Source organism: Panthera onca, chromosome E3 (genome assembly GCF_046562875.1).
Source record: "Panthera onca isolate mPanOnc1 chromosome E3, mPanOnc1 haplotype 2, whole genome shotgun sequence".
NCBI lineage: Eukaryota > Metazoa > Chordata > Mammalia > Carnivora > Felidae > Panthera > Panthera onca.
Genome location: NC_138354.1, coordinates 24861774 through 24877501, shown reverse-complemented (window position 1 = coordinate 24877501; position 15728 = coordinate 24861774). Strand labels below are relative to the sequence as shown.

The 15728-nt window shown below is 39.2% G+C and overlaps 1 protein-coding gene across 3 annotated transcripts in view; it reads left to right on the top strand.

The window, feature by feature from the left end:
• Positions 1–15728, top strand: part of LOC132689750 (phospholipid-transporting ATPase ABCA3-like) — a 175298-nt gene that overhangs the window by 72711 nt on the left and 86859 nt on the right. For all 3 annotated transcript variants that reach the window (XM_078440518.2, XM_078440517.2, XM_078440516.2), the window contains exon 13: positions 3551–3680. In XM_078440518.2, the coding sequence (XP_078296644.2) occupies positions 3551–3680 (130 nt within the window). The remainder of the gene's footprint in view (positions 1–3550; positions 3681–15728) is intronic.

Genomic DNA, 15728 nt, shown 5'->3' with positions numbered 1-15728 from the left:
TGGAAAACCCAAAGGATTCCACCAAAAAACTGCTAGAACTGATCCATGAATTCAGCAAGGTTGCAGGATATAAAATCAATGCACAGAAATCAGTTGCATTCCTATACACCAATAATGAAGCAATGGAAGGAGAATTCAAGGAATCAATCCCATTTACAGTTGCACCAACCCATAAAATACCTAGGAATAAATCTAACTGAAGAAGTGAAAAATCTATACACTGAAAACTATAGAAAACTTATGAAAGAAATTGAAGAAGACACACACAAAAAGGAAAAATATTCCATGTTTCTGGATAGGAAGAACAAATATTGTTAAAATGTCAATACTACCCAAAGCGATCTACATATTCAATGCAATACCTATCAAAATAACACCAGCATTCTTCACAGAGGTAGAACACACAATCCTAAAATTTGTTTGGAACCACAAAAGACCCGAAATAGCCAAAGCAATCTTGAAAAAGAAAACCAAAGCAGAAGGCATCACAATTCCAGACTTCAAGCTGTTTTACAAAGCCAAAATCATCAAGACAGTACGGTACTGGCACAAAAACAGACACTCAGATCAATGGAACAGAATAGAGAACCCAGAAATGGACCCACAAACGTATGGTCAACTAATCTTTGACAAAGCAGGAAAGAATATCCAATGGAATAAAGACAGTCTCTTCAGCAAGTGGTGCTGGGAAAACTGGACAGCAGCATGCAGAAAAATGAACCTGGACCACTTTTTTACACCATACGCAAAAATAAAATGGATGAAAGACCTAAATGTAAGAGAGGAAGCCATTAAAATCCTTGAGGAGAAAGCAGGCAAGAACCTCTTTGACCTTGGCTGCAGCAACTTCTTACTCAACGCGTCTCTGGAGGCAAGGGAAACTAAAGCAAAAATGAACTTATTGGGACCTCATCAAAATAAAAAGCTCCTGCACAGCGAAGGAAACAATCAGCAAAACTCAAAGGCAACCGACAGAATGGGAGAAGATATTTGCAAGTTACATATCAGATAAAGGGTTAGTATCCAAAATCTATAAAGAACTTATCAAACTCCACACCCAAAAAAACAAATAATCCAGTGACGAAATGGGCAAAAGACATGAATAGACATTTCTCCAAAGAAGACATCCAGATGGCCAACCGGCACATGAAAAAATGCTCAACATCACCCATCATCAGGGAAATACAAGTCAAAACCACCATGAGATACTGCCTCACTCCTGTCAGAATGGCTAACATTAGCAACTCAGGCAACAACACGTGTTGGTGAGGATACGGAGAAAGAGGATCTCTTTTGCATTCCTAGTGGGAATGAAAACTTGTGTAGCCACTCTGGAAAACAGTATGGAGGTTCCTCAAAAAATTAAAAATAGAACTACCCTACGACCCAGCTATTGCACTCCTAGGTATTTATCCAAGGGATACAGGTATGCTGTTTCAAAGTGGCACATGCACCCCAGTGTTTATAGCAGTGCTATTGACAATAGCCAAAGTATGGAAAAAGTCCAAATGTCCATCAGTGGATGAATGGATAAAGAAGATATGGTATATGTATACAATGGAGTATTATTTGGCAATCAAAAAGAATGAAATCTTGCCGTTTGCAACTATGTGGATGGAACTGGAGGGTATTATCCTAAGTGAAATTAGTCAGAGAAAGACAAATATCATAAGACTTCACTCATATGAGGACTTTAAGATACAAAATAGACAAACATAAGGGAAAGGAAGCAAAGATAATATAAATACAGGGAGGGAGACAAAACATAATAGACTCTTAAATATGGAGAACAAACAGAGGATTACTGGAGGGGTTGTGGGATGGGGGGTGGGCTAAATGGGTAAGGGGCATTAAGGAATCTGTTCCTGAAATCATTGTTGCTTAATGGTTGCTTGTGAAATTGAAGGAAAAGGAGGACACTAATGTAGCTGTTGGTCTTGTGCCTTGAACAATGGGTGGTTGTTGGAGAAATTTATGGATATTGAAGACATTGAGGGAGAATTTGAGGTTGGCTTGGTTGAATTTTGAAAAAGATACAGGGGTGCCTGGGTGGCTCAGTCGGTTAGGTGTCCAACTTTGGCTCAGGTCATGATCTCGTGATTCATGGGTTCGATCCCCACGTCGGGCTCTGTGTGGACAGCTCAGAGCCGGAGCCTCCTTCAGATTCTGTGTCTCCCTCTCTCTGCTCCTCCCCCAGCTCATACTCTGTCTCTCTCTCAAAAATAAACATTAAAAAAATAGAAGAAAAAGATACAAAAATACAGATTTGAAGGGGTATATGCACCCTTGTGTTTATAGCAGCATTAACAGTAATAACCAAACTATGTAAAGAACCCAAATGTCCATCAACTGATGAATGGATAAAGAAGATGTGGTGTGTGTGTACACACACACACGAACGCACATACGCTGGAATATTACTCGGCCATCAAAAAGAATTAAACCTTGACATTTCCAACATTGTGGGTGGAGCTAGAGTGTATTATGCTAAGAAAAATACGTCAGAGAAAGACAAAAAGCATATAATTTCACTCATGTGGAATCTAGGAAACAACAGATGAACATATGGCAAGGGGTAAAAAACGAGAGAGGGAAGCAAGCGATAAGAGACTCTTAAGGATAGAGAACAAACTGAGGGTTGATGGAGGGAGGTGAATGGGGGGTGGGCTAAATGGGTGATGGGTATTAAGGACGACACCTAGGAAAAAAACTTTTACTGCCATTTGGAATAAAAGAGAAATAGCCTTTTTTGTTGTTGTTGTTACACAAGATGTTTTGCTTTATTCACCATCTGTTAGTTATATTGGAAGGAATAGATGTTTGAAGTCTGAATGAAATGGGCTTGAATCCCAACTTTTTAATTTAGATATTGTTTCTTCAAGTGTTTTTGCTTTATTTTCATCAAAAATTGACCAGAATCCTTTTACTAGTTTCACAGTGCCTGTGTTTTCTCCAGACAAGCAGATGTTTGTATATCATCTCTCCTTGAGGGCGTCTATCTTTTCTTAAATTTAAGGCTGATTGGTTGCCTGGAAATATCACCCCTCTGATGAGTTCAAGAAAACTTAAGATTTTTTTAGATTATTTAGTTTCTTGTTTTCTAGAGTGAGAGTGATGCTCTTTCCATATCTTTGCATCTTAAGCAGAAGCACTGCTAACCTACACAAAAGAAGAAATTTGAGATGCCTATAAAATATCTATGTTTTAGATGTTTAATCCAGGTTTTCTGTTGGCAGTTCTCCAAACCAGGACAAATGCATGAACTGAAGAAGATTATGGCATTATCAGCTTTAAGATGTTAATTGAATCAAAGCATGAATGGATATTACTGAGGGATGTTTATATATTTACTGTGAAATTTTACAACTCATGTTATGGCGTCAATTAATTTGTTCCAATCACAATTTCATCCTTCTTAAATTTTTATTTCTTTTTCCTCACGAGATTGATTATGTGGTATGGTTTCTTGTATAAATAGTTGATATGAGTGTTTGTTCTTTCAAAGTGATAGTGATAGATGAAGTCAATATTTGTGTATTTTCCCCAACAGGAATTCCGAGTGCAAAATACTACCAAAATAGCTGTAAAAGACTTGTCTTTGAATTTATATATGGGGCAGATTACTGTTCTTCTAGGACACAATGGAGCAGGAAAATCCACTATTCTGTCTATTCTCTCAGGTAGGTCTCTTCAGAGTGTCATAGACACTGTAGATCAAACTTACAAGACTTTTGTGTATCCTTTTGATGTTTACAATTTAGTCAGTTCAATGATACATAAAATTGTTCAGTAATTCACTTTCTTTTAAGTTGTAAATAATTCCATGTGAGAGATACCAGATATCAGGTTTTACAAATATTTTACAATGTAACCATTGTAACAAAAAATGTTCAAAGAACTAAAGGAAACCATGATTTAAGAAATAATGGAATGTAGGGGCGCCTGGGTGGCTCAGTCGGTTGAGAGTCCAGCTTCGGCTCAGGTCATGATCTTGTGGTCTGTGAGTTCGAGCCCCACGTCGGGCTCTGTGCTGACAGCTCAGAGCCTGGAGCCTGATTTTGTGTCCCCCTCTCTTTCTGCCCCTCCCCCACTCATGCTTTGTCTCTGTCTCAGAAATAAACATTTAAAAAAATTTTAAAGAAATAATGGAATGTATGAAAACAAGATCAAATAGAAAATATCAGTAAAAAGGTAGAAATTATGAAAAGAAGAGCCAGTTGGGAATTCTGGAGTTGAAAAGTATAATAACCAAAGTGAAGAATTCATTAAAAGGGCTTAATAGTAGATTTAATCAATTGTCACAAGAGAGAACCAGTGAACTTGAAGAAAGATTGATGGAGATTATAAAATGTGAATAAAACAAAGCAAAAAGAATTGAGTAAAATTAACAGTTTCATAGGAAGTTTTGATATCTTTATCTTTTTTTTATTATGAAATTTGTTCTCAAATTGGTTTCCATACAACACCCAGTGCTCATCCCAAAAGGTGCCCTCCTCAATACCCATCACCCACTTTCCCCTCCCTCCCACCCACCATCAACCCTCAGTTTATTCTCAGTTTTTAGGAGTCTCTTATGGTTTGCCTCCCTCCCTCTCTAACTTTTTTTTTCTTCCCCTCCCCCATGGTCTTCTGTTAAGTTTCTCAGGATTCACATAAGAGTGAAAACATATGGTATCTGTGTTTTTCTATATGACTTATTTCACTTAGCATAACACTGTCCAGTTTCACCCACATTGCTACAAAAGGCCGTATTTCATTCTTTCTCATTGCCAAGTAGCATTCCATTGTATATATAAACCACAACCTCTCCATTCATCAGTTGGTGGACATTTAGGCTCTTTCCATAATTTGGATATTGTTGAAAGTGCTGCTATAAACATTGGGGTACAAGTGCCCCTATGCATCAGCACTCCTGTATCCCTTGGGTAAATTCCTAGCACTGCTATTGCTGGGTCATAGGGTAGATCTTTTTTTTTTTTTTTTTTTTTTTTTTTTGAGGAACCTCCACACTGTTTTCCATAGTGGCTGTACCAGTTTGCATTCCCACCAACAGTGCAAGAGGGTTCCCATTTCTCCACATCCTCTCCAGCATCTATAGTCTCCTGATTTGTTCATTTTAGCCACTCTGACTGGCATGAAGTGGTATCTGAGTGTGGTTTTGATTTGTATTTCCCTAATGAGGAGTGACATTGAACATCTTTTCATGTGTCTGCTGGCCATCTGGAGGTCTTCTTTAGAGAAGTGTCTATTCATGTTTTCTGCCCATTTCTTCACTGGATTATTTGTTTTTTGGGGGTGGAGTTTGGTGAGTTCTTTATAGATGTTGGATACTAGCCCTTTGTCCGATATGTCATTTGCAAATATCTTTTCCCATTCCGTTGGTTGCCTTTTAGTTTTGTTGGTTGTTTCCTTTGCATTGCAGAAGGTTTTATCCCAATGAGGTCCCAATAGTTCATTTTTGCTTTTAATTCCCTTGCCTTTGGGGAAGTGTCAAGTAAGAAATTGCTGCGGCTGAGGTCAGAGAGATTGTTTTCCGGCTTTCTCCTCTAGGGTTTTGATGCTTTCCTGTCTCACATTCAGGTCCTTCACCCATTTTGATTTTGTTTTTCTGAATGGTGTAAGAAAGTGGTCTAGTTTCATTCTTCTGCATGTTGCTGTCCAGTTCTCCCTGCACCATTTGTTAAAGAGACTGTCTTTTTTCCATTGGATGTTCTTTCCTGCTTTGTCAAAGATGAGTTGGCCATACTTTTGTGGGTCCAATTCTGGAGTCTCTATTCTATTCCATTGGTCTATGTGTCTGTTTTTGTGCCAATACCATGCTGTCTTGACAAGCACTCCTACAATTTTTATGGAACCACAAAAGACCCTGAATAGCCAAAGTAATATTGAAGAATGCCAAAGCAGGAAGCATCACATTCCCAGACTTTAGCCTCTAGTACAAAGCTGTAAGAATCAAGTTGTGATATCTTTAAATGCACCAGAATACATGTAATAGAAAGTAGGAGAGGAGAAAGAGAACAAAGCTAAAAAGTAGTCTACAAAATAATGGACTAAACTTCCCAAATTTGCTGAAAACATTAATCTACACATCTCAGAATTTCCACAAACTTCAAACAGCATGAATGTGAAGAGATAATCACCCATAAATATTATACTAAAAATTATGAAAGAGAGTATCTTGAAAACAGCAAGCCAAAAGTTATTTGTCACATTAAGTGGTGCCCCAATAGGACTAGAAGCTGAGTTCTCATTACAAATAATGAAGACAGTCTCTTCAGCAAGTGGTGCAGGGAAAACTGGACACTGATATGCAGAAGAGTGAACCTGGACCACTTTCTTACACCAGACACAAAAATAAACTCAACATGCATGAAAGACCTAAATGTAAGACAGGAAGCCATCAAAATCTTCGAGGAGAAAGCAGGCAAAAACCTCTTTGATCTTGGCCACAGCAACTTCTTACTCAACACGTCTCTGGAGGCAAGGGAAACAAAAACAAAAATGAACTACTAGGACCTCATCAAAATGAAAAGCTTCTGCACGGCAAAGGAAACAATCAGCAAAACCAAAAGGCAACCGACAGAATGGGAGAAGATATTTGCAAACGATATATCAGATAAAGGGTTAGTATCCAAAATCTATAAAGAACTTATCAAACTCAATACGCAAAACACAAGTAATCCAGTGAAGAAATGGGCAAAAGACATGAATAGACACTTCTGCAAAGAAGACATCCAGATGGCCAACCGACACATGAAAAAATTCTCAACATCACTCATCATCAGGGTAATACAAATCAAAACCACCATGAGATACCACCTCACACCTGTTAGAATGGCTAACATTAGCAACCCAGGCAACAACAGAGGTTGGCGAGGATGCAGAGAAAGAGGATCTCTTTTGCATTGTTGGTGGGAATGCAAGCTGGAGCAGCTACTCTGGAAAACGGTATGGAGTTTCCTCAAAAAATTAAAAATAGAACTACCCTACAACCCAGCCATTTCACTACTAGGTGTTTATCCATGGGATACAGGTGTGCTGATGCATAAGGGCACATGTACCCCAATGTTTATAGCAGCACTATCAACAATAACCAAAGTATGGAAAGAGCCCAAATGTCCATTGGTGGATGAATGGATAAAGAAGATGTGGTATATATATACAATGGAGTATTGCTCAGCAATCAAAAAGAATGAAATCTTGCCATTTGCAACTACATGGATGGAACTGGACAGTATTATGCTAAGTGAAATTAGTCACAGAAACACAAATATCATATGATTTTACTCATATGAGGACTTTAAGAGACAAAACAGATGAACATAAGGGAAGGGAAAGAAAAATAATATAAAAACAGGGAGGGGGACAAAGCATAAGAGACTCATAAATATGGAGAACAAACGGAGGGTTACTGGAGGGGATGTGGGAGGGGGGATGGGCTACATGGGTAAGGGGCATTAAGGAATCTACTCCTGAAATCATTGTTGCACTATACACTAACTAATTTGGATGTAAATTTTTAAAAATAAAAGACAAAAAAGAAAGAATTGATTCCAGGGGGCCTAGGTGACCCAGTTAAGTGTCTGACCCTTGATTTTGGCTCAGGTCATGATCTCATGTTTCATGGGTTCAAGATCCACCTTGGGTTCTGTGCTGGCAGAGCAGAGCCTGCTTGGGATTCTCTCTCTCCCTCTCTCTCTTTGCCCCTGCACTGCTCATGCTATGTCTGTCTCAAAATAAATAAATAAGCTATAAAAAATTTTAGAAACAGTGGAGGCCAGAAGGCAATGGATGATATGCAAAAAGTGCTAGAGAGAGACCGGCAGAAGATGGCAGCGTAGGAGGACACTGGGATCACCGCGCGTCCTGCTGATCACTTAGATTCCACCTACACCTGCCTAAATAACCCAGGAAACCACCAGACTAGCAGAATGGAGTCTCCGGAGCCAAGCACAGAAGAGAGGCCCACAGAAGAGGGGCCCCTCCTGAAGTGGATCACCTAAGGAGAAGTGAGCTAAGCCTGCCCCTCCTGCGCCCGTGCACCTTGCCTACCCACGCCAGCTAATACACCAGATCCCTAGCACCACAAGCCTGGCAGTGTGCAAGTAGTCCAGATGGGCCACACCACCCCACAGTGAATCCCGCCCCTAGGAGAGGGGAAGAGAAGGCACACACCAGTCTGACTGTGGCCCCAGCAGTGGGCTGGGGCAGACATCAGGTCTGACTGTGGTCCCACCCACCAACTCCAGTTATACACCACAGCACAGGGGAAGTGCCCTGCAGGTCCTCACCACTCCAGGGACTATCCAAAATGACCAAACGGAAGAATTCACCTCAAAAGAATCTCCAGGAAATAACAACAGCTAATGAACTGACCAAAAAGGATTTAAATAATATAACAGAAAGTGAATTTAGAATAAAAGTCATAAAATTAATCGCTGGGCTTGAAAACAGTATAGAGGACAGCAGAGAATCTATTGCTACAGAGATCAAGGGACTAGGGAACAGTCAGGAGGAGCTGAAAAACGCATTAAACAAGATGCAAAATAAAATGGAAACGACCACAGCTCGGATTGAAGAGGCAGGGGAGAGAATAGGTGAACTACAAGAAAAAATTGTGGAAAAAGAGGAAGCTGACAAAAAGATAAAAAAATCCAGGAGTATGAGGGGAAAATTAGAGAACTAAGTGATACACTAAAAAGAAATAATATACGCATAATTGGTATCGAAGAGGAGGAAGAGAGAGGGAAAGGTGCTGAAGTTGTACTTGAAGAAATAATAGCTGACAACTTCCCTGAACTGGGGAAGGAAAAAGGCATTGAAATCCAAGAGGCACAGAGAACTCCCTTCAGACGTAACTTGAATCGATCTTCTGCACAACATATCATAGTGAAACTGGCAAAATAAAAGGATAAAGAGAAAATTCTGAAGCAGCAAGGGATAAACGTGCCCTCACATATAAAGGGAGACCTATAAGACTCGTGACTGATCTCTCTTTTGAAACTTGGCAGGCCAGAAAGGATTGGCACAAGATCTTCAATGTGTTGAACAGGAAAAATTTGCAGCCGAGAATCCTTTATACAGCAAGTCTGTCATTTAGAATAGAAGAAGAGAGGGGCGCCTGGGTGGCGCAGTCGGTTAAGCGTCCGACTTCAGCCAGGTCACGATCTCGCGGTCTGTGAGTTCGAGCCCCGCGTCAGGCTCTGGGCTGATGGCTCGGAGCCTGGAGCCTGTTTCCGATTCTGTGTCTCCCTCTCTCTCTGCCCCTCCCCCGTTCATGCTCTGTCTCTCTCTGTCCCAAAAATAAAAATAAAAAACGTTGAAAAAAAATTAAAAAAAAAAAAAAAAAAAAAAAAAAAAAAAAAAGAATAGAAGAAGAGATAAAGGTCTTCCCAAACAAACAAAAACTGAAGGAATTTGTCACCACTAAACCAGCCCTACGAGAGATCCTAAGGGGGATCCTGTGAGACAAAGTACCAGAGACATCGCTACAAGCATAAAACATACAGACATCACAATGACTCTAAACCCGTCTCTTTCTATAATAACACTGAATGTAAATGGACGAAATGCGCCAACCAAAAGACATAGGGTATCAGAATGGATACAAAAACAAGACCCATCTATTTGCTGTCTACAAAAGACTCATTTTAGACCTGAGGACACCTTTAGATTGAGAATGAGGGGATGGAGAACTATTAATCATGCTACTGGAAGCCAAAAGAAAGCTGGAGTATCCATACTTATATCAGACAAAGTAGACTTTAAATTAAAGGCTGTAACAAGAGATGAAGAAGGGCATTATATAATAATTGCAGGGTCTATCCATCAGGAAGAGCTAACAATAATAAATGTCTATGCACAAAATACGGGAGCCCCCAAATATATAAAACAATTACTCATAAACATAAACAACCTTCTTGATAAGAATGTGGTAATTGCAGAGGACTTTCACACTCCACTTACAGAAATGGATAGATCATCTAGACACACAGTCAATAAAGAAACAAGGGCCCTGAATGATACATTGGATCAGATGGACCTGACACATATATTTAGAACTCTGCATCCCAAAGCAACAGAATATGCTTTATTCTCGAGTGCATATGGAACATTCTCCAAGATAGATCATATACTGGGTCACAAAACAGCCCTTCATAAGTATAAAAGAATTGAAATTATACCATGCATACTTTCAGACCACAATGCTATGAAGCTTGAAATCAACCACAGGAAAAAGTCTGGAAAACCTCCAAAAGCATGGAGGTTAAAGAACACCCTACTAGAGAATGAGTGGGTCAACCAGGCAATTAGAGAAGAAATTAAAAAATATATGGAAACAAACGAAAATGAAAATACAACAATCCAAACGCTTTGGGATGCAGCGAAGGCAGTCCTGAGAGGAAAATACATTGCAATCCAAGCCTATCTCAAGAAACAAGAAAAATCCCAAATACAAAATCTAAAGCACACCTAAAGGAAATAGAAGCAGAACAGCAAAGGCAGCCTAAACCCAGCAGAAGAAGAGAAATAATAAAGATCAGAGCAGAAATAAACAATATAGAATCTAAAAAACTGTAGAGCAGATCAATGAAACCAAGAGTTGGTTTTTTGAAAAAAATAAACAAAATTGACAAACCTCTAGCCAGGCTTCTCAAAAAGAAAAGGGAGATGACTCAAATAGATAAAATCATGAATGAAAATGGAATTATTACAACCAATCCCTTAGAAATACAAGCAATTATCAGGGAATACTGGGAAAAATTATATGCCAACAAATTGGACAACCTGGAAGAAATGGACAAATTCCTAAACACCCACACGCTTCCATAACTCAAGCAGGAGGAAATAGAAAGCTTGAACAGACCCATAACCAGCGAAGAAATTGAATCGGTTATCAAAAATCTCCCAACAAATCAGAGTCCAGGACCAGATGGCTTCCCAGGGGAGTTCTACCAGACGTTGAAAGTAGAGATAATACCTATCCTTCTCAAGCTGTTCCAAGAAATAGAAAGGGAAGGAAAACTTCCAGACTCATTCTATGAAGACAGTATTACTTTGATTCCTAAACCAGACAGAGACCCAGCAAAAAAAGAGAACTACAGGCCAAAATCCCTGATGAATATGGATGCAAAAATTCTCAATAAGATACTAGCAAATCGAATTCAACAGCATATAAAAAGAAATATTCACCATGATCAAGTGGGATTCATTCCTGGGATGCAGGGCTGGTTCAACATTCGCAAATCAATCAACGTGATACATCACATTAATAAAAGAAAAGTTAAGAACCATATGATCCTGTCAATCGATGCAGAAAGGCCTTTGACAAAATTCAGCACCCTTTCTTAATAAAAACCCTTGAGAAAGTCGGGATAGAAGGAACATACTTAAAGATCATAAAAGCCATTTATGAAAAGCCCACAGCTAACATCATCCTCAGTGGGGAAAAACTGAGAGCTTTTTCCCTGAGATCAAGAATACGACAGGGATGCCCACTCTCACCACTGTTGTTTAACATAGTGTTGGAAGTTCTAGCATCAGCAATCAGACAACAAAAGGAAATCAAAGCATCAAAATTGGCAAAGACGAAGTCAAGCTTTCACTTTTTGCAGATGACATGATACTATACATGGAAAACCCGATAGACTCCACCAAAACTCTGCTAGAACTGATACATGAATTCAGCAAAGTTGCAGGATACAAAATCAATGTACAGAAGTCAGTTGCATTCTTATACACTAACAATGAAGCAACAGAAAGACAAATAAAGAAACTGATCCCACTCACAATTGCACCAAGAAGCATAAAATACCTAGGAATAAACCTAACCAAAGATGTAACAGATCTGTATGCTGAAAACTATGGAAAGCTTATGAAGATAATTGAAGAAGATATAAAGAAATGGAAAGACATTCCCTGCTCATGCATTGGAGGAATAAATATTGTCAAAATGTCAATACTACCCAAAGCTATCTACACATTCAATGCAATCCCAATCAAAATTGCACCAGCATTCTTCTCGAAACTAGAACAAGCCATCCTAAAATTCATATGGAACCACAAAAGGCCCCGAATAGCCAAAGTAATTTTGAAGAAGAAGACCAAAGCAGGAAGCATCACAATCCCAGACTTTAGCCTCTACTACAAAGCTGTCATCATCAAGACAGCATGGTATTGGCACAAAAACAGACACATAGACCAATGGAATAGAATAGAAACCCCAGAACTAGACCCACAAACGTATGGCCAACTCATCTTTGACAAAGCAGGAAAGAACATCCAATGGAAAAAAGACAGTCTCTTTAACAAATGGTGCTGGGAGAACTGGACAGCAACATGCAGAAGGTTGAAACTAGACCACTTCCTCACACCATTCACAAAAATAAACTCAAAATGGATGAAGCTCCTGAATGTGAGACAGGAAACCATCAAAACCCTAGCGGAGAAAGCAGGAAAAGACCTCTCTGACCTCAGCCATAGCAACCTCTTACTCGACACATCCCCAAAGGCAAGGCAATTAAAAGCAAAAATGAATTACTGGGACCTTATGAAGATAAAAAGCTTCTGCACAGCAAAGGAAACAACCAACAAAACTAAAAGGCAACCAACGGAATGGGAAAAGATATTTGCAAATGACATATCAGACAAAGGGCTAGTATCCAAAATCTATAAAGAGCTCACCAAACTCCACACCCAAAAAACAAATAACCCAGTGAAGAAATGGGCAGAAAACATGAATAGACACTTCTCTAAAGACATCCGGCCAACAGGCACATGAAAAGATGCTCAACGTCGCTCCTCATCAGGGAAATACAAATCAAAACCACACTCAGATACCACCTCACGCCAGTCAGAGTGGCCAAAATGAACAAATCAGGAGACTATAGATGCTGGAGAGGATGTGGAGAAACGGGAACCCTCTTGCACTGTTGGTGGGAATGCAAACTGGTGCCGCCACTCTGGAAAACAGTGTGGGGGTTCCTCAGAAAATTAAAAATAGACCTACCCTATGACCCAGCAATAGTGCTACTAGGAATTTACCCAAGGGATACAGGAGTACTGATGCATAGGGGCACTTGTACCGCAATGTTTATAGCAGCACTCTCAGCAATAGCCAAATTATGGAAAGAGCCTAAATGTCCATCAACTGATGAATGGATAAAGAAATCGTGGTTTATATACACAATGGAGTCCTACGTGGCAATGAGAAAGAACGAAATATGGCCCTTTGTAGCAACGTCGATGGAACTGGAGAGTGTGATGCTAAGTGAAATAAGCCATACAGAGAAAGACAGATATCATATGTTTTCACTCTTATGTGGATCCTGAGAAATTTAACAGAAACCCATGGGGGAGGGGAAGGGAAAAAAAAAAAGAGGTTAGAGTGGGAGAGAGCCAAAGCATAAGAGACTCTTAAAAAGTGAGAACAAACTGAGGGTTGATGGGGGGTGGGAGGGAGGGGAGGATGGGTGATGGGTATTGAGGAGGGTACCTTTTGGGATGAACACTGGGTGTTGTATGGAAACCAATCTGACAATAAATTTCATATAATGGGAAAAAAATGCACCTGAATTCTGTACATTGATTTTGTATCCTGCGACTTTGCTGAATTCATGTATCAGTTCTAGTAGACTTTTGGTGGAGTCTATCAGGTTTTCCACATATAATATCATGTCATCTGCAAAAAGTGAAAGTTTAACATCACCTTTGCCAATTTTGATGCCTTTGATTTCCTTTTGTTGTTGGATTGCTGATGCTAGCACTTCCAATACTATGTCAAACAACAGCGGTAAGAGTGGACATCCCTGTCGTGTTCCTGATCTCAGGGAAAAAGCTCTCAGTTTTTCCCCACTGAGGATGATATTAGCTGCGGGCTTTTCATAAATAGCTTTTATGATCTTTAAGTATGTTCCTTCTATCCCGACTTTCTCGAGGGTTTTTATTAAGAAAGGATGCTGAATTTTGTCAAATGCTTTTTCTGCATCGATTGACAGGATCATATGGTTCTTTTCTTTTCTTTTATTGATGTGATGTATCACATTGAATGAGCCCTGCATCCCAGGAATGAATCCCACTTGATCATGGTGAATAATTCTTTTTATATGCTGTTGAATTTGATTTGCTAGTGTCTTATTGAGAATTTTTGCATCCAGAATCATCAGGGATATTGGCCGGTAGTTCTCTTTTCTTGCTAGGTCTGTGTGGTTTAGGAATCAAAGTAATTCTGGCTTCATCGAATAAGTCTGGAAGTTTTCCTTCCCTTTCTATTTTTTGGAAAAATTTGAAAAGGATAGGTATTATCTCTGCTAGATGTCAGGTAGAACTCCCCGGGAAGCCATCTTGTCCTGTACTCTTTTTTGTTGGGAGATTTTTGATGACTGATTCAATTTCTTCACTGGTTGTGGGTCTGTTCAAGTTTTCTATTTCTTCCTGTTTGAGTTTTGGAAGTGTGTGGGTGCTTAGGAATTTGTCCATTTCTTCCAGGTTGTCCAGTTTGTTGGCATATAATTTTTCCCAGTATTCCCTGATAATTGCTTGTATCTCTGAGGGATTGGTTGTACTAATTCCATTTTCACTCCTGATTTTATCTATTTGGGTCATCTCCCTTTGCTTTTTGAGAAGCCTGGCTAGAGGTTTATCAATTTTGTTTATTTTTTCAAAAAACCAACTCTTGGTTTCATTGATCTGCTCTACAGGTTTTTTTTAGATTCTATATTCTCTATTTCTGCTCTGATCTTTATTATTTCTCTTCTTCTGCTGGGTTTGGGGTATCTTTGCTGTTCTGCTTCTATTTCCTTTAGGTGTGCTGTTAGATTTTGTATTTGGGATTTTTCTTGTTTCTTGAGATAGGCCTGGATTGCAATGTATTTTCCTCTCAGGACTGCCTTTGCAGCATCCCAAAGCATTTGGATTGTTGTATTTTCATTTTCATTTGTTTCCATATATTTTTTAATTTCTTCTCTAATTGCCTGGTTGACCCACTCATTCTTTAGTAGGGTGTTCTTTAACCTCCATGCTTTTGGAGGTTTTCCAGACTTTTTCCTGTGGCTGACTTGAAGTTTCATAGCATTGTGGTCTGAAAGTGTGCATAGTATGATGTCAAGTCTTTTATACTTATGAAGAACTGTTTTGTGACCCAGTATGTGATCTATCTTGGAGAAGGTTCCATGTGCATTTGAGAAGAAAGTATATTTTGTTGCTTTGGGATGCAGGGTTCTAAATATATGTGTCAAGTCCGTCTGATCCAATGTATCATTCAGGGCCCTTGTTTCTTTATTGATCCTGTGTCTAGATGATCTGTCCCTTGCTCTAAGTGGAATATTAAAGTCCCCTGCAATTACCACATTTTTATCAATAATGTTGTTTGTGTTTGTGATGAATTGTTTTATATATTTGGGGGCTCCCATATTTGGCGCATAGACATTTATAATTGCTAGCTCTTCCTGATGGATAGACTCTGTAATTATTATATAATGCCCTTCTTCATCTCTTGTTACAGCCTTTAATTTAAAGTCTAGTTTGTCTGGTGTAAGTATGTCTACTCCAGCTTTCTTTTGACTTCCAGTAGCATGATAGATAGTTCTCCATCCCCTCACTTTCAATCTGAAGGTGTCCTCAGGTCTAAAATGAGTCTCTTGTAGACAGCAAATAGATGGGTCTTGTTTTTTTATCCATTCTGATACCCTATGTGTTTTGGTTGGCACATTTAGTCCATTTATATTCAG